Here is an 18,225-nt window from a genome sequence, read left to right as displayed (position 1 = left end):
TGCTGTCTGGTATGTACAGACATTATAACATCTTTCCTGTAATTAAGGGTCAGATAATGTTGTCATTGTCGCCCCTGTGCTATAATGGATTAGACCCTGCATAAAATAACTAGCTATGAGCTGAGATTTTATGTGTGCTTTCAGACTGAGGGCCAGCACTTCCTTTATTGTAAGTCTGGCTTACTTAATTATAGGTGGGTCTGCAAGCACTACAAATTAAGGTTGTGTGATGCTCCTGTTATGCAACTCTATTTTAAATTGCTTATTGCTTTATCAAACTCCAAGCAGCTAGGATTGAAGTTTTCTGGGGCTGCTGTCTTAGATGGAATTATTGAAAATTTTCAGTTAAAATGAGCTCCATAATTTCTGAGACAAATGCAGAAGAAAAATGTTTGGTTTTATTTTGGGCATCTCTTGGGGATTGAGGTTTTTTTCATTATCCTATTATTCTTAAGAAGTGATATTCTGATTTTTATATTAGCTTTAAAGCAGGGTTTCAATATTTGCTGAGAGGAGGTGGGCTTTTGTCACTGGATGTACTTTTTGCCTTTCTCATGCAAATTTGGGCAAATTGCAAGTGTTTGAAAAATTACAGTTAGCACACGTTCACTGGAATCTTTTCTGTTGATATATAATTTTAAGCTAATGTTTCTGATTCTGATTTTGCTAAGCAGAGTCCCATCCTGTGTGTGTGTAGAGGTCTGACCAGGCAGCAGATTCCTGACAGGAGTTGGCTGGAGTGGGTGACAGGTCCATGGATGAGGAAGAGCAGGGTGTGGAGATAGTGCCAGAGGAGCAGATGAGGACTCACTAGTAAGACGTTAGCACCCAGAAAGAAACCTAGCCTTTTGGTTTGGGAACTCTTCAATTTTGCTGTTTTTTCTCTTTGAGGAAGTATTGAGACTCTCTCTGGCAGGCTGTGCCTCACAGCTCCCTTGTGTGAAAGACAACCTGCCTCTTCCATCAGCCCTTCCATTAGCTCACTTGGCAAAGGTCTCTGCCATAGTCTAGGGTCTTTAGATGACCCCTGTGGATGCAAAATGATGCAATATGATGTATTTTTAATGAGGTTTTTTTTTCTTTAAATGAGGACTTGCAAAGAAAATTGCAATAAAGTCACATTATTGAGGTTGTGAAGTCAAGCCCACACAAGTTAGGAAATGCCAGAACAAAGTCAGGCTGTGGACCATTAATTCAGGCTCCCTGAGCACCATGAAATGATCTCTGGTGCTCTGATCATGTATGTCTCTGGTCAATAGGACCTCTGCCACCTTCAGTGCACTAGATGGATGGTGGCTCCTTGGTGTTAACTTAAAAATAAATAGAATTAGTTCATGTGCTGTGTAATCATGAGGTCTGAGCATTTATCCAGACCTGTCTCTAGGGAGGTGAGCTGTCCCTGCAGTCTGTCACCACAGCTCATTTGAGATTGCAAGGGGGAAATGCCTGGAGTTTGCTCCAGCTACTTTGTCCCTGCTTTGGTACCTGCCACATGTATGCTGACAGGCTGGTCCCAAAAAAGGGGATGGGACTGTGTTCCTCACCTCACCTTCATCTAAGGGAGATGTTTCTGGCCCTAAAGCACTGGGAGGCATTGAGCCTGTTGAAGCAATTTTGTTTTTCCCAGGGCTGTCCTGACAGGGTGTGATGTCATGCAGACCTTGTGCCAGTTGGTTCCTGGTGGCACTGAGTGGCTCTGCATGTGCTGTTGCTGAAGGTGGTACAAGAGCTGAGCTGTAAAACCAGTTCCCTGACAGCAACAGACACCAGGCAAGTTCTGTGGTAGACCACAATCCATGGAATAAAACATGAAAGGCAGCTGAGGTTGGAAGGCTCTAGAGGGAATGCAGCGTGGCTTTGCCTGCACCTACACCACTACTTGATGTGCTGCTAAGTAACTTTTTGGGACTTCAACCACCACAACACTGCAAGCCCTTTTCAGCCCTATGAAATAATGGGCCCGTGGCCCATTACTACCTTCTTCATGTCAATGAAAACCCAGAATGCTCAGGCTCCTAAGCAGACTGTTTTCTCTCAATTTAAAGATGAAACTACTTCCTGCATCTGTACAATTCTTCCTGGGGTGTAGGAACAGCTGAGATGCATGCAAAAACTGAAGCCATGTTGTTTGCAAATGGAGTTGCATCGCTAGGATATGATCTTGCATAGCAATTAGGAAGGCTGATAAGGTTGAAACTTCATGTCCTTTTAATTGAGACGTCCATTTGCAAAATTAAGAGGTGTTATTAGTTGAGGAGAGAAAAAAAAAGAAATTTTACTATTTTCTGAACACCATGCTTCTAGCAATGCGCCTGTTTTTGCCAACTTCTGTCTTCCTGGCTGAAACAAAGAACATCTATGGCCTTGAGGTGGTACCATTTTCTTCTGTATGCCCCACAATGTCAGTCTGATAAGCAGGCACTTGAATAAACCACTCCTTAATAAAGGTATGGTGCCAGTGGTCCTAGGGAGTGAGTGGATAGCTTTGTGTATGGTTAAGGCAGCAGGGCTGGGACATGAGCTGATCTTAGCTGTCAGCTCTGACCCAGCTGTTCCTGCAGACATCAGGTATGGCCTCGTGGATGCACCAGACCTCAGATCTGCTGTGGACAATCCTCCTGGTGAGGAGACTGCTCTTTGTGGTGGGATGTCTCTTTGTCCATCTCATGCAGGATGGAGCTCCCACCACCTTTCCCAGGGTTATATATATTGCTCTAAGGAGCCAACAGCCTCTGCTGCTGCTGACCTCCATCGCTTTGTTTAAAGGTGTTGAGCCAACAAAAAAGGGCTGAAGCTGTGGATTTATGACTCTTGTTCATTTGCTCTTTATTTGGATAAGTCACTGCCCAGTGTGAAGAGGTTGCACTCTGAGAGAGGTGATGAAATATTGTCATTGACCTGCTGCACAGACCATCTGTCTCTTGCAGGGCTACTCTGGAATATGGTGAAGAGTGTTGCTTTTTCTGCCTGGGCTTTTTCATTTAATTGGCTTTGATTCACTGCTAATTTTTAGAACTTAAATCAAAGCAACCCCCAAAACTTTAAATACACTGTGACAACCTGAAGCCTTATTGCAACAAATCTCTTGAGACTATCAGTTCTTTTAAGAGACATGAAGGAAATTGCTTGACAGACCAGAACAGTATGGATTAAAAGATGATTGTTAGCAGATAGATGAGCATAAATTTAATATTGGGCATATAATCTTGCCTTTTCTGCACACTCTTCCTGATGTATTAGCAAATATTTCAATGAAATAATGTCCTATGATAATTTAGGTTTTGCAGCTGGAAAACATCTGCCCATGTGGAGGCAGATGGTGCAAGTGTGTGCAATGTCTTTCTTTTTCTTGTGCAATTATGTCAAAATTAAGGCTCTGTGAGTGTATGCAAGTGATTAAGGAGAGCAAGTGTTACATGGAAGTTCTCATTATCCCTGAAACTGTTATTATAGCCCTGCAAATTCATGGTTAAAAAGTACAGATTTGTTGAGCTTGAAAATCAAATAGCAGTACTCAAATTTCCTTATCCCAAACTGACTAAAGTGTCTCTTGAAGATGAATTTCAGCTCATTCTTAGAGGCACACTTGTGGATGTTCAGTATTTCTTTTTGGAGGTGTGGTAATAATTCCATTCTCTGAGCTTGATATTCTACACATCCAAGTGTATTTTTGTTCAACAAATCCCTCCTTTTCCACCAGAGGTATTGCTGGTAATTGAAGGGCAATTTAGCAGCCTGTGTTGACTAAAAAAGAGGGATTTACCTTCCCCATTTTTCTCTCTTCTGTTTTCTGGGAGACTGTCTTTTGGGGATGGACAGCTGATTTAATTTTGTGGTTTGGTTTTGGTTTTTCTTGCAGTGACTACACTTTCTGGAGGTAATAATCAGCACAGGCTGTATCGTTCTGGGATGGTGTCACTTTGGCTGCAGCACTCACCCACTTGCACGACCTGTTTTGTGTGTGTTCCTTTGTCAGAAAGGGACCTGATAATGATTTTCTACTTTAAATATTCTGAGGAGCAGACGAGAAGGAAGACTTATGTGATGGCAGCTCTCCAGTGACCCTGCTGCAGTATTCATAATGCAGAATTTCCCAGAGAGGGCTGAGAGCTGAAAGTCTGTAGCCAGCTTTGGGATGATGTTTTGGTGAGATTGGGCTCCCAGAGATGCTTGTATATTTTGAATATATTTTTTTTCACAACCCATCATTGTAATGCTGGGGAAGCTACCTTTATTTTGTGTTTTATCACTACTTTGTGAGCAAAATACATCCCAGTGTTAACTGGGATCTGGTATGGGAATAAGTAAATAGAGGCAAATAGGTAAAAATGCTTGGTGATTTCTCTCGTTTGGCAGGAATGATTTCCATTATCTCAGCAAAATACTTTGTTTTCCCAGTCTTGCAAAATAACACAGCTCCCAATTCTCAACAATGAGATTAAATAACATCTCTGTGTCCCAGTTTATAGCTTTTTAGATGTTATTAGGTTGTGTATTACTTAGATGTGGAAGGAATGATGCACTTTCTATATTGGGAGAAATTTGGGGTAATTTCAACAGGATGTTGAACTCCACGGTGCAGAACTGGAAACTCTGTAATCGTGTCTGCTACACAAATCGATCACCCTTAATGGTAGACAGCATTGTATTTTTCTGTCAGTACTGACCTGGCTGGACAGATGGGTAGTTCTCTTGGTTATATATCCTTCACAACTTATCTGTTTCTTTCTTTTTATTTTTTTTTTTAATTTTTTTTTGAATGGTGTTTTATGGAGAGAAGTTTGTATTTTTGAGAGTTTCTATCTGCCATGTTGGCCTACAGGAATTAATTTGGCATGCTAACTTCCTTTTAGCAGTTGTGTTTAATATATACAGAGAGCATTTTGCTCTCGGAGGCCATTTGAATGTCTTCAAAGGGTTTCTGAATTGTTTATTGATCTACTTCATTGCTGATGTTCCTCTGGTTCTTTTTGATGTCTTGTCACTTAATTCAAAATGTAATACCAAGCTTTAAAATTAGGGTTGTGCAGGAAGCTGTACTTGTGTAAATATTAGGGTACATTTCTCTTTTGAGTGAGAATGCACTAGATTGTCCAATAAATGTTGCTGCCATCAGAGTTTTATCCTTTTCATGCCCCTCACTTCTCATAGACTCCTTCCTCTCTTCCTCTTAAGAAAGCTGAAGTGTCTGGGGTTTTATCTTTTAGGTTTTATAAAAGTCTAATCACTTATGCAATTAGAAGCTTACAGACTAGTTCCCTCATTAAATAAGTAAGTTTGACGAATTTCCTTCCCTTTCCTTTAATGTTTTCCACGTATTTCTCTTACATTTGATAAATTTACTAGCTTAAAGTGCCTGTGAATTCCCTCCCTCCACCTTCATTAGTTTATTCTATCACCTTTTGAAGCTTTTTACACTTCTGGAGTAGATGGTAGTAGTACCATCATCAGTGGTAAGGAGTTCCATAAATAGTGTATTTATTTATTGGAAAAGTGTTTATTTTTTAATCCTGCTGCCTGAATATTAATTTTTGGATTTTCATACTTTATTTTAAATTTTTGGGTAATAGCTGTTTATTTATTTTTTAAGCCTTGCATGATATTAAATATATTTGTCATAACCTGCATAGGTTGCTTTTCTCCCCATAATTAAGATTATAGCCTGTTAGCTTATTTCTTGTACAGAAGTGGTTCCATATCTTTGGTTATCTTGGTCACCTCTTAGTATCTCTTCTATTTCTAGATTTTGCATTTGATTTGACCTTTCTAGTCCATTGGCTGAGGTTCCACTGTCAGTGTGTACCCACAGCAACAGCAGGGGGGTCCTGATACCAGATGAGTTTTTGTGAAAATGTGGAAGTGTATTAAGTGACAGAGTGAGAACTGGCCCCTGGTGATAAGGCAGGCCTGGAGCTGTTTGATTTACATGTACAGCTTCTCCAGACAAATGGCTTTTCCTACAATGCCACCCTGCCTTTTTGCACTTGCCCAGTTTCTAGCCCACCTTCCCATCCCAGCAATAAAACCTGGACAGTGTTTTCCCAGTGCCCTTAGGATGCAGCTCTCAGTTACTGCCCGAGGGTGTACCATGGAGGTGCTGAGTGACCAAACCACATTAATTGGCCTGTTTGAGCTATCAGCCTCTTCTGGCTCAAAAGGCAGAGGTTTGTGCCACAAAGCTGTCAGATTCATGTATTGCTGGTGTTCACTGTGTGTTGTTGTACAGGACGATTTTTCTTCTTTTTTTTGAAGAAGTCTATAAGCCACTCTTTCCTCTCTCTCTCTCCCCCACCCAAAATATTGAGAAGGAGCTGAAATATTGCAGAGATGGGGGAAAGCTTTTAATATTTAAGGCTGCAGAAATTAAGCTGTTGCATTAGAAATGGTCAAAGTTAAGGCTACATGTGCAGTGTTAGATCCTTCCTTTGTGCCTGCTGCCCCATCAGATTTTGGTCACTTGCACCCTGTTGTCTTTTCTCTGAAGCATCAGGTGTTTCAACAACACTGGAAATGTTGTAAAATCACAGAGTAGAGCTAAATATGTTTATTGATGAGATTCTTTTTTTCTCCTGCTGGCTTCACCCTTTTGTTGTTACATTCCAGTCTGTAACTTGATGACACTGCTACTCTCTCCCATCTCATTGTAAACTGCTGTTCCCTACCTTTCTAAAACCTGCTTCAAATGTAACTGAATAAAAAGCAGTGGAGAAAACCACATTAGGAGGGGGGAAAGGAAAGCATATCCTCAGCTGTATGAAGCTGCCAGTAATGTTCAGAAGCTGACAATGATGAACTGTTCATCTAAGTATAAATAGTCTTCACAGTCTCTGTGTTTCTTTCCTTGTGAAATGGCACTCATTATTTTTTTTTCCTTTTAAAAGATTTGGTGATCACATCATTTACTTTGTCTAGTGTAAGCCTCTGTTGCAGTCACTCTTTACTTTGCTGTACATGAAAATCAGGAGTCTGCAGACTGTCTGGTGTGTGGTGAAATGAGCAGGTAACTGTAGCCTGGTGTTTTGTGATCTGCCATGTATTTTACAGTGAAAACATCAGGATAGAATACTGCAAAATTGACAGGTTTTCAATGACAGGGATTTTAATCTTTTTCACTGTTTACATACTGAAGATGAGGACTTTGCCATCACACAAAGACACTTCAGGAAGATTTCAAACAGCAGCAGCAGCAAAAAAAAATTCCTCTCGTTGGGGATGAAAATGTATCATGTAGGCTGTTTTGTCATTTTAAAGTTAAAACATTTCTTTTCCCAAGAGTATTAGCTGAGGAAAATCTCATATTTTTTAAAGCAGTTAAGTAGCCAAGAAATCAATAATATGTATAAAATGTGTAATAAATGTTGACTTCTGTGCCTTTACTCCATGATGCCTTGTCATACTTGACACAGTGTCCTTGCATAGACTGAATACACATCATTTCTATTGGATTTGTGGGGGAGTTTGTGTTTGTGAAGGTTTGTCCTACCCCATAAAAAAAGAAAATGGTTGCTATTTAAAAATGATTAAACCTCTATCTCCTAATTACGATTTTTGTAAAATACCTTCACAAAAGAAAATCTATTAAGAAAATAAGTACTGTGCTGCAGGAAATTTCAGCAAACAGATCTGCGCAATGAATGTTGTGTCTTTGGGTAATCAAAGCTGCTGCTGCTAGCTCCTGCTCTTTCAGGTTTCACTAATTGAAGTCCATTGACTTAAATCCATTGTTTGTATTAAGAAAGGGGGTGGGGAGGAAAAAGAGAGGCTCTGGGGTTGGGGTTTTCTTTTTCCTTTTTTCCAGTATTGTCCCTGTCAACATGCCACAGTTTCATCTGTAACAAGGGATGCATGAATCTTTTCAGTCTGGGTTTTGTTTCTCTGTATTTTTCATATTTGTTTAATTTGCTGACTGGCAGCTCTAAAAAAATCACTTAATCAGCATATCTGACCCAAATACTAGGTTTGACTTGAATATACTGACAGTGTCTTGGCTCATGGACAACTGAGACTGGTTTGAATTTTTGTTCTGTGATTTGTATAGGTAGAGGTGATGGAAGAAGAAAATAATGTGAAAATCTGTCTAGTTCCTTTCCCAACAGTGCCGCAGTAGTCAAGCCCCAAACGCTTCTTTTGGTCTCATTTGTAGCCTCATGCAGCTTTGGAGAGTCACTTCTGACTTAGAAGACCCTCTGTGGGAAGAGGAGCAGTGCTCTCATTCCACTGCTCAATTTTGCAGGCTTGTGTTTGAGTCACTTGGTCCTTCTGCCCTCTCTGAAGCACCAGTGCATTGCGTTCACTCTTGTGACCCGAGGAGCTGCCAAGCAATGTAATGACACTGGCAGTTCTGTCTGACCAGCACAGAAAGCTTCTCCTCCCTCTCTGAATCCAGGGAAGTCACCTGAGCTAATTACTGTGTCAAGTCCTATTGTGACAAGATCCAAAACTAACTTCCTACCTTTCCTTTTTCCAGGTACTCCACATCTGCATTCTCCAAACTGAGCGGAGTAGGGATCCAACATCCTCCACCTCTTCCCTTCATTGGAAACCTGCTCTTTTTCTGTGAGGTAGGATACGTTTTTCTGTATCAATCAAAGTGATGGGAAGAGTGGATAGGAGGCAGGAGGAATTGAAGGGAATCCTACAGTTCACTGGCACCACCTCTTCAGACACATCCCTCTGGAAAGGACAAGCAAAACTCAGCTTTTTGAATGAATTGGTAGAAGCAGTTGTGTGTAAGCAGCTCTAATTCTGGGTAAAGTAAACTTGAGGGAAAGAAAATGTGTAAACTCCTGCAGTTAATTACATGAGCTTTTCCAAGAAAGTTCATGCCCTCAGTGAAACAAACTTAGTTATGTGAATAGAGCAGATTATGTTAACTAGCCCCAACTGGTTTGACCTGAGTGGTTTTGGCTCCTACAACCGTTCTGTTTGTTTGCACTTTTGCCGGTTGTACGCATTTATTTTCAAGCCTTTAATGTTGCTTGCTCCCAAGTAGTAACTGGAATTAGGTACTGCTGAATGTTGTTGCTCTGTGCTCCAAATATTAGGGCTATGAAGAAGAGGAAGTGGTGGCATTTTGCTTCCAAACTTTATTCCCTTATTTTTCTCACCCATCCTCTTTCAATAGACTGCTAATGCTGTGTTTTGTTCCTTGTTCCATTTTGGTGGTATTGCTGAGGGTCCAAGATACCTTAGTAATGAGGAGCTGCCATTTCTCTCGTTGAATCTTGCAGTAAAATCTCTCCTATGTGTCTCTGTTGCAGCCCAACAACTTTTCAGGAAATCTGGACCAGCTCCAGCTACTGCCCAGTTTTCCCTGTTAAGTGCATGGTCATCGATATCCATGCTGAGATTTGAATTATTAATGAGAATATATTGCCTCTTACCTTGGTCTTCATGGTGATTGTTCTGTCAATACCTGACTCATTATTAGGTAAAACCCTTTTAAATGCCAGTTTTACATGCACATCTGATTTCATTTAGAAAATAGCATAAAAGGTAGACTTAATCCTCTCTAGATTAATTTGAACTGAAATTGGCAGGGTGACTTTAACTTTCAAGGGATTCTGGTGGTATGGGATGCTGACCTGTTCACCATCACTCTTAGGGTTTCAATTCAGCTGGGTGGCAGAAAGCCCCTCATTCTGTAGCTCCTTCGTGGTGAAATCCAGATGTCATTAGTTACCTGCTAACACTTGCTGTTAGGTAAAGGTGCCTAGAGACTAAGTTATTTTGGTATGTTTTAGATAAGAGTGCCCTGTGCCAGCATAGAAGTGTAAAGGTTTTGACCCAAAAGGATCATATGATCTCTTAGGCAAATTTCATGACTAGAATAGCATTCATTAAGTTAACTCTTTTGCATTAGCCTGATTTAAGTTAACCTTGATTTTACTACATTTTACAAAGAAAAAGAAATTAAAGGTAGCTGAGAAATTGTATCTTGGGATACCGAGAAATAACTGATTTGGAGCCAAGTGGTGCAAAGCCACAAGCACTGCCAGGCTGCATGTCCAGCCCTCTGGCATTTCACCACCCATCTTCTACACCATGCTTTCACTGCCAGTAGGAATGGGCAGGGAGGAGCCCAGGATCTTGGTGACTTTTCTTCCTCCTCTCGTGTATTTTGCCATTTTTTCTGGATCTGCTTTCCTAGAATAGTGCCCATAGCAATGAGCCAGTAATGGGAGCCCTGCCTTTATACTGCAGGTTCTCATCTAGGAGAGCATTCTCAGGGATGCAAATGCCCTCACTGCAGCCAGTAGAGGACATTGTCCACTTTGTCTTTCCCACAGGTGAGAACCAGGGCTTGCCCATCACCTTACTGGAAACAGGGATGGTTTTAGGGGCTTGGCTGTGAGGGACACTGCTGTGCATGAATAATGGCTTCTTGGGGTTGGGTTTACTTTATATACTTTTTTTTTGTGTAATAAGAAGTAATAAAATGTTCATTTTTGTTCTGTTGCTTCATATATAACATTAAGAAGTTCTTGACCTTCCATGTTTATGCAACCATTCCACCAAAATAGCTGTTTGGAGAGTCTCCCTTTAAACAGGCTGTTTCTTTCTTAGTATTGCTAATCTTGTGCAGGGAAAACACATGAGCCACACTCCCATTAAATCATCAAACTCGTGCTTTTCAACCATGAACATTTATTTCAAAGGAATTAATGAATGGTGACTAAGAGGAATGAATTGATATGTGCCGTATGGGAATCTGCATATGTGTAATTCATACATTTCCAGTGTTGAATTTGGTCTGCAAATTAACACAGGTTGAAAAGCCCTAAACACAAGTGAGATCTGGAAGATAAAAGGAAATCAAGAGGCTTCAACATATGCAGCCTTGCAGTCCAAAGAGTGTAATCTTATGGATTCAGGCTTTTCTCCTAGAATATGTTTGCTAGAAATGCAAGGAAAAGAAATAAAGCAGGAGAGGAAGTCCCTTTGACATAATAGAGTAAATCTATGACCTGGGAATTCAAGAAAAAACATTAAATGTCAAAAAAAATCTCACCAAGATTGTGTAAGCAGTATTTTGCAATTTGTAATGGTATAAATTCAAGGGTTTGCTTGTGTTCTCCCTTACTTGGGTCTAAATCACTTCTACTGAAATAAATGGAGTTTCCTGTTTTGCTGTACTGTGCATGTCATCAGAGCTTCAGGCCTCATCCTCTTTTTTGCAATTCTTCTTCTTTAAATGTGCCTGAAAACAAAGGAACAGTTGGAAGCAGGATTTTACCAGTAGTGCTGGGTTGTGGGGTATTCAATAAACTTTCAAAGGTATTCTAAACAAGAAAATATTTTGTTAATGAGATTTTTATTTGTTTTTAAGAATTATTTCATTGATTTCTTGAACAGTGTATTTTCTTTGAGTAAAATAATAGTAGCTGTTAATGTAGTGTCTCTGAGAGAGGAAGTGTGGAAAGTAAGGGGCTAAGGAAAATACAACAGAAAAGACTTATCTCCATCTCAGAAAAGGAGCATTTAAGAGCTGGCTTGGGGAAAACAAAGTTATTTTACTGTAAGTCACCCTTCTCTCTCAAGTAAAATAAAGGGAGATAATCACACTCTGAAACTAAAACATATCCAAGTTAATCGGCTTATCTCAACAACGGAAAGATAGGAAATTATTGCAGTTCTGCAGCTGGGAAATTATCTGAGTCCAACATATTAGATTAAAAATTCTTCCATTGCATGAGAACAATTTGTGGTGGGTAAGTCTGATGTAATAGTAAATATGATTAGGCTGCTTAAAAAAAGCAGCATGTTCCATTTTTTCCAATAACTGAGCAGACTTGCAGCCGACAGGCTGCTGTTTTGCTACAAATTCCTGACTGTTTGCTCACCTCTCCATGTGCTGCATTTTTCCTATGAGTCTGGAAAAACATGAGGGTTGTTTCTGATAGCTGTGTAATGGTTGACACAGGGGTATACACAGCATGGACTTTCACACGTGGATCTCTATGGACTTTATAGCAGCAGGTTGCAGAAAAACTAAACCCAAACTCTTTTATCAATTCCCGGGCTAATTATTTTATTATGTGACAAATGCCCTGAAAACTGAGAAGCCACAAATTTGCATCCCCCTTTCTCTCTGGCAAACACTTGACCTGTTGCTGTGGCTGTGCTGTGCTTTTCTCCCCCTTTCCCATTCCTTTCCTAAAATGACAGCTATGCTGTTTTAAATGTCATTGGCTCTGACATTTGCACGGCCCTGGCTGCCTGGTACTGTACCTGTGTGCACTGCTCCCTGCTCAGCCTCCTGGAGAGCCCCACTGTGCTGCAGCAGCTTTGGGGCTGCCCTGATGTTCTGGGGTGGTGGTGGGTGTGTGGGTTGTTTTGGTCCTTGCTAGGTGGGATGTGCAGCTGAGTGATGATGTGCTTTGGGTCCTTTCAGTAGTGGCATGATCATGTGCTGCTTTCTTCCTATTACTCCTAGCAAGCTCCAGTGATGCTTTTGACTGTCTGTGTGCTTGCATCCCTGCCTTGCATGTTAATGAAAGGCATCCCTCTCTTTAGCCCCTCTCAGCTTGGACAGGATACCCTTTGTTTACTCTGTTTATTCCAGTCTGGCCTACTTGTAGATCCTGGGCTACCCTGGAGCGGCCCATTTCTGCTGAATGGAAGTGGGGGTTGTGTGGGTGCTTTGTCTTGCTTTCAGTTTGGGATCTGGCTGGGCTGTGTTGTTTTATGGCTGATGGGTGGGAGTGGAAATGGGGGGAGTGCAGGGAGGAAGCAGAGAGCAAACATTTTTTTTTTTTCCCCTTCATTATGCATCTGCCAAAAGCATCCTTTAAGTTGGACGTAAAGGAAAATAAAAGGCAGAGTCCTTGCATGAATGAAATTGCCCCATGTTTAATTTTTAGCTAGAAAGCACTGTGTGGGTGCTTAGAGAGGCTGCAGTGTTTACTGCTCTGGAATTTAATGACACAGCATTCAAACCTAAACAAGGTTGGAGAGAGGCAAACGGTGAGGGGAGCAAAAAGGGGGGAGAAGGAGCTCTCGGGCTCTGGACCTGGATTGAATTACAAGAATAATATGACTTATATTGACAGTGAAAGCCTGCATATGGTTTTGTGTTTCTTTGTGCAGATAAACAACAGAAGAATGAGATAGGGAGTGTGTGTTTTGCAACTTGATAGCTATTTGTGTGGAACCAGAAAGGTTGGCTGTGGCGTCACCAACCAACCTGTCTGTCTCCCCCAGATGCCTGTGTGCATCTGCTGTAGGCTGCTGACTGCCAGAGCAGTCCTCTTGGGGTGATCCAGGTCTTCTCTTACATCCTGGGAATGCCACTGCCCTAGACTGGGAGGCATGAGCATGTATGTGGTGCTGATCTAAATCTAGCCATTTCACTGTCTGCAACATGACAGAAAACCTGGGGTTAGATGTGGGTTTATGTGTAAATTTCTACATCTATAAAGCCAGTCTTTCTCCCCTTTAAAGATGTGCATTTTCCTAGTTGCATCTGATAGTCTGTGTTACCTTTGATCAGATGTTAGCATTGTCAGATAACCTGACAAAGTTGGTGCAGTGTCTCTTTGTGGGAACCTAAAGCAGGAAATCAAGACATCGAGACAACTGGCTGTCTCCCACTTGACTAAATGCTATTTGCAGCCTTTAGCAAGAGCTGGACCTCAGTTTGAGATGAGAATCAGCTAGAGCTGTGCTGTAGCTCACCCCAGCTTGTCCCTGCACTGGTGGGGTCTCAGCAGGGTGTTTGGGGAGCAGTGTGTGCAGCTCAGAGACCCTTCTGTAGAGACACAGTGTCCTCTTTGCACTTGCAGTTTCCCATAACTGTGTTTGCTATGAATGTGACATCTACTTTAAATAACATTTATGGATCCTGAGACAGTGTGAGGATGCACAAAGCACCTGGTAGGTTTAATGTGATAGAAAAAGGGGAGGAATCATCGCTGCCTTACAGGTGAATAATGGTGACCCATGCAATGAAGGTAGTAGTGGTCATGAGAGGTGCCTTTGCTCTTCTGCACTATACTGTTCTTCCTTTGAGTGAAGAAGCAATTCCTTTTTGTATTACAAGGAATGGTGTGGCTTTTTTCTAGAGCAGCTCTAACATTTATTTTTGTGCAGGGCTGTGTGAATGCTCCCCATAGATCTCAGCAGTTGCCCCTAGAAAGGAGATGCAGACTTCATTGATGAGCACCATCATGGTTTTGGTATCCTTTAACCCATGCTTTGGTTCTTTTTGACACACTTCATGCTTGCCTTCTTAAATGCTGCAAGGGGGGGAGAGGCAATGGTTAAGGCAATTGGTAGCTCTTAAGTGGAAAGGGGGTGATGTTGTCTGTGGCAGCACAGTGAGTGAGAAGAGACACCCTGGTCTCCTCCTGGCTTTCCTCAAACTCTTGTTGTTTGGGCAAATCTGACTGGGGCAAAGCTTTCTTATTTTCTGGGTAAGCAAATATCTTTGTTTTGCTTCACCTTGAGCCTCTTTTATCCACCTGCAAGAGGATAAAGATGACATTGTGGAATAGATAGGTCTGCTTTTTGATCAGGTTATGGTGAAACATTTTGGACAACTTCTCTGGGGCCTGTTAGGCTTGGGGAAGCTGATATCACTGCTGTCTTGAATGGACTGGGATACTCCAAGGCCAGAGGGAGTTTGTTTTTTTTTTTTTTGCAACATTCACAGAGCAAGTGGGGCTGTGAATCAATGCCAGGCCTGAGTTCTGATACAAATGAAGGTATCTGAGTGAGGTGGTCCCCAAGATAACAGCGCTGAAGGATGCTCCTTTTCTGTGCCATCCTTGACCACTGTCCTCTGGTGGGTTTTGGGTGGTGGCTGCCAAATGACTACCCAAGTGACAGCAGATTAATCATTAAAATGACAACTGAGAATGGTCTAGGGAGGTTTGCCACGTGTTATGTCTTTTGGAGAGTATATTTGCACATTCATCGCCATCATTTGCACATTCCAGAGGGTTGCACATAACCCTCTGGAATTTGCTATGCAGCCTGCTCTTCAAGCAGGGTGTACTGCTAAATTAAAGCCAGCTCTGGCCTGACATGCAGCAGCAGTGAACCCAAACAGCTGAGCTGCACAGTGTTTGGGCTGGGGGAATGGGATAATGTGCAGTTGCAAAGGCAGTAGCATACAGGCAGAGCCAGTGTAGCCACAACTGGACTTTACCTTGAGCTCCAGAAGAAGCAGGGATCCTCATCTTGAGAAGCAGCAAAGTAGGATGTCTGAACAGAAGGATTCCAATAGCTTCTGTAGTAAACTCAATGGGCTTTTACATGTGAAAGTGAAAAAGCAGGACTATTTCTTAAGTGTGACTGTCTTCTCTTCGGTTTTGCCTGTAGTTGTACTGGCCTGGAAGGAGAGGGGTTGGAATAGATAAAGTCTTGAAATTGGGAAAGAAAGCAAGAGCATCAGGGATATGATGAATAAGAGCAACTCTGTTATTTCACATAAAATTGTAATTTGCTCATGTTCCCTGTCAATTTGGAGTTTGGAAGCATCCTGTGTTGTTCACTTTCTTATCACATGTGGAGAACCCCCACATCCTGAAATCCAGCTCTTCTATATCAGCAAGACCAGTATGTATAATAATGGCCAGGTATCAGTTGTAATGCTAAAATTATAGCAGGCTCAGATGGGGTATTGTGAACAGTTGTTATCCATGAGCCAACAAATTTAGCAGTGTCTTAACTTCATTAGCAGTGTCTAAACGCATTAGCCATATGCTCCTCAGCATATGGGTAAATACATAACAATTTATTTTCATTAGGGTGTTCTTACAAGTGCTACTAACCCAAGCTCCACTAGAAATGTTTACAGCATGACATGTCTTTTCAGATAAGAAGCTGGCTTTCTGTACAGCAAGTCATCCTGAAAGGTTGACAAGCAAGATACTTCCCTGTCCTTTCTGGGAATAGGCAGGCACAGCTGTTGTGGTCCGATCTGCTGCATCTAGCTAGGCTTGGTTTCTGCAAGGCTTTCTATTAAAATGAATAATAGAAGGCTTTGGAGAACTGCCTGTTCAAACACGTGCTGGTAAATCCCTGGTATTCATTGTGAGCCGGCCTTCTGGTTGCCTGTGATGCACTTTGCATGGCATCACCACCTGGTAGCTTTGTAAGACTCATGACCTTCTGGGTTCTTCCCAATTTCCCCCTTCCCAGGCAGGATGTAGAGTTGAAATATAACTTTTCCTAAGAGGTACTGAGTGTGAAATGAGGTCATACTCATGGTTTATAGTCAAATGGATGTGGTGATAGAAAGGCAGGGTGAGTTTGTAGGGTGGGCACTGTGCAGGGCTGTGAGGGCTTCAGTAGCTGCAAAGTGGCACGAGTGTAAATTGGCTGTTGTGTGCTCAGTGTTCTCCTAATTTCTCAGAAATAAATGAAAAGCTATTTTCTTGAGAGCTTTTGATTTTGAATTTTTTTGTAAGCGTTTCTGCAGCTTGATCCAGAAACATGAGGTGCCTAGAAAGACACTGGAGAGTAAGAAAGGACAGATCATATTGGAGAAGCAGAAAGTTCAAAAGTTAATCTGTTTCTCCTAAGCCTCAGAGGCCTTGGCACATGTCTAAATTTAGATGGTAATGTGAAACAAGAATCAACTAGAGTTGGAATCTAATCAGGGTTTTTTGTGACTTGACTGGGTTTTTATTGTGGCTGGGTGGTTTTTCGGTTGGTTGGTTTTTAGAAAAGAAAAATCAACAGAAAGCCTAAACAAACCTGTGTGCTTTAAAAAGAAACATGTTTCAAATTGCTGTGTTTTCTTTCTGTCTTTGTCATCATACAACACTGATGAATGGATGAGTGAATTAATTATAGTCTTGGGTTGTCCTTGGACTTTCTAACTTTTCATTCTGTTTTTTAACTATTAGCCTTTTTTCCTGCTTAGATTTTGTTATTTTGTAATAATCTATGAATTTTAGGAGAGTTATAAAAAAGCAGAGGGAAAAGTCAAGTGTTCTTTGGGCAGTTGCCATGGGACAGTTTTAAATATTTAGGTAGCAAAAACAACTCGCTGAACATTTGTAACTTATTTTACCTTCCTTCAAGAAAATTGAAAATTATAAGCAAGAGAAAAAGAAACTGAGCTGCATATTTCAAAATTTTCTCAACTATGTATTTTCATAATAAAGGATGCAAGAAATAAACGTTAAAGTAATTGCAAAATATTATTTGCTGTTTACTGAATTTCTGTGGGTTTTGTATATTATATCTGATGGCACTTTTTTTGATTCTGTGAGTCTAGAAAACTGTTAACTTTCATAGGCAAGATGATGCCTGGGTTGATTTAGGTAGGATTAGTGAATGTTAGGGTAAAGTAACCACAAGAAGTCATGTGCAATGATGGGTTGAAATATTCTCTGCGAAGTTGAGTGGGACATTAAACATAGGTGTTATTCTTCTGCTGAATGGTGCTTTTCCTGTTCCACTCAAAAGGGAAAATATGGGGATTTTTCAAGGAATTTTGAATGAGTTAGAGACAGGACCTCTGAGTTTTTAGATAATGTGGTTTATTTTTCTTATCTTCTACATAGATAGGAAGGGTGAGTTTGTCTTACATTTTTACTGCATGGTTCATAAGACCCCTAGTTATAGGACTTTTTAAGGATTTATTAACTAACAAAACACTGTTAATACGGATATTTATGTTTTTGATCCTTAAATATTTTGTCTTATGGACTCATGCTACAGTGTAAGTTCTCTTAGTTAATCATGTTATAATACACAAACCTACAGTATTGTATTCTAAACTTCTTGTTTATCTTTGTAAGTACTTTTATTTTTTCTATGTTGTAAACTCTAAAATTTCTTAATGTGTTTCTGCTTTAAACTATAAATCCACATTCTCATTTCTACCTAAATTTGGAAACCTTTTTTAAGGTTTCAGGTCAAATCCTGTGTTTAATTCTAAGCTTTGGCTTACAGGCTTACAGTTCTGAGAATTCCCTGTGTTTTGGATTCCAACATCCCCCCCTTCTTTTTGTATTATGAATATTCCTTTGATTTTGTTCATTATCTTTTGTATGTATTGGAGTAGGTAAGGTTTTGTTATAGTTATGATGATAATATATACCCACCTATTTTTTTATATTTTTATTATGGTGTAAGGGTTAATTTATTGAGTAGATAATTTAATTATGTTCTATCACCAATTTTGACTTTAGTTATATTTTCCTTTAATTGCTCAATGTTCTTATGGATTTTGAATGATTAGATAGGTTTATGTAATACATTCCATCA

General features: G+C 40.6%; 1 protein-coding gene across 1 annotated transcript in view; it reads left to right on the top strand.

The window, feature by feature from the left end:
* The window catches only part of TBXAS1 (thromboxane A synthase 1), a 226,676-nt gene that overhangs the window by 43,132 nt on the left and 165,319 nt on the right, over positions 1-18,225 (top strand). The window contains exon 2 of the mRNA XM_054282019.1: positions 8,468-8,561. Within this exon, the coding sequence (XP_054137994.1) occupies positions 8,468-8,561 (94 nt within the window). The remainder of the gene's footprint in view (positions 1-8,467; positions 8,562-18,225) is intronic.

Source organism: Melozone crissalis, unplaced genomic scaffold (assembly GCF_028551555.1).
Source record: "Melozone crissalis strain CALT ecotype California unplaced genomic scaffold, PUWL_Pcris_2 ptg000033l_1, whole genome shotgun sequence".
Taxonomy (NCBI): Eukaryota; Metazoa; Chordata; class Aves; order Passeriformes; family Passerellidae; genus Melozone; species Melozone crissalis.
Note: the sequence above shows the minus strand (reverse complement) of the source record. Positions and strands in the feature narration are given on the sequence as shown.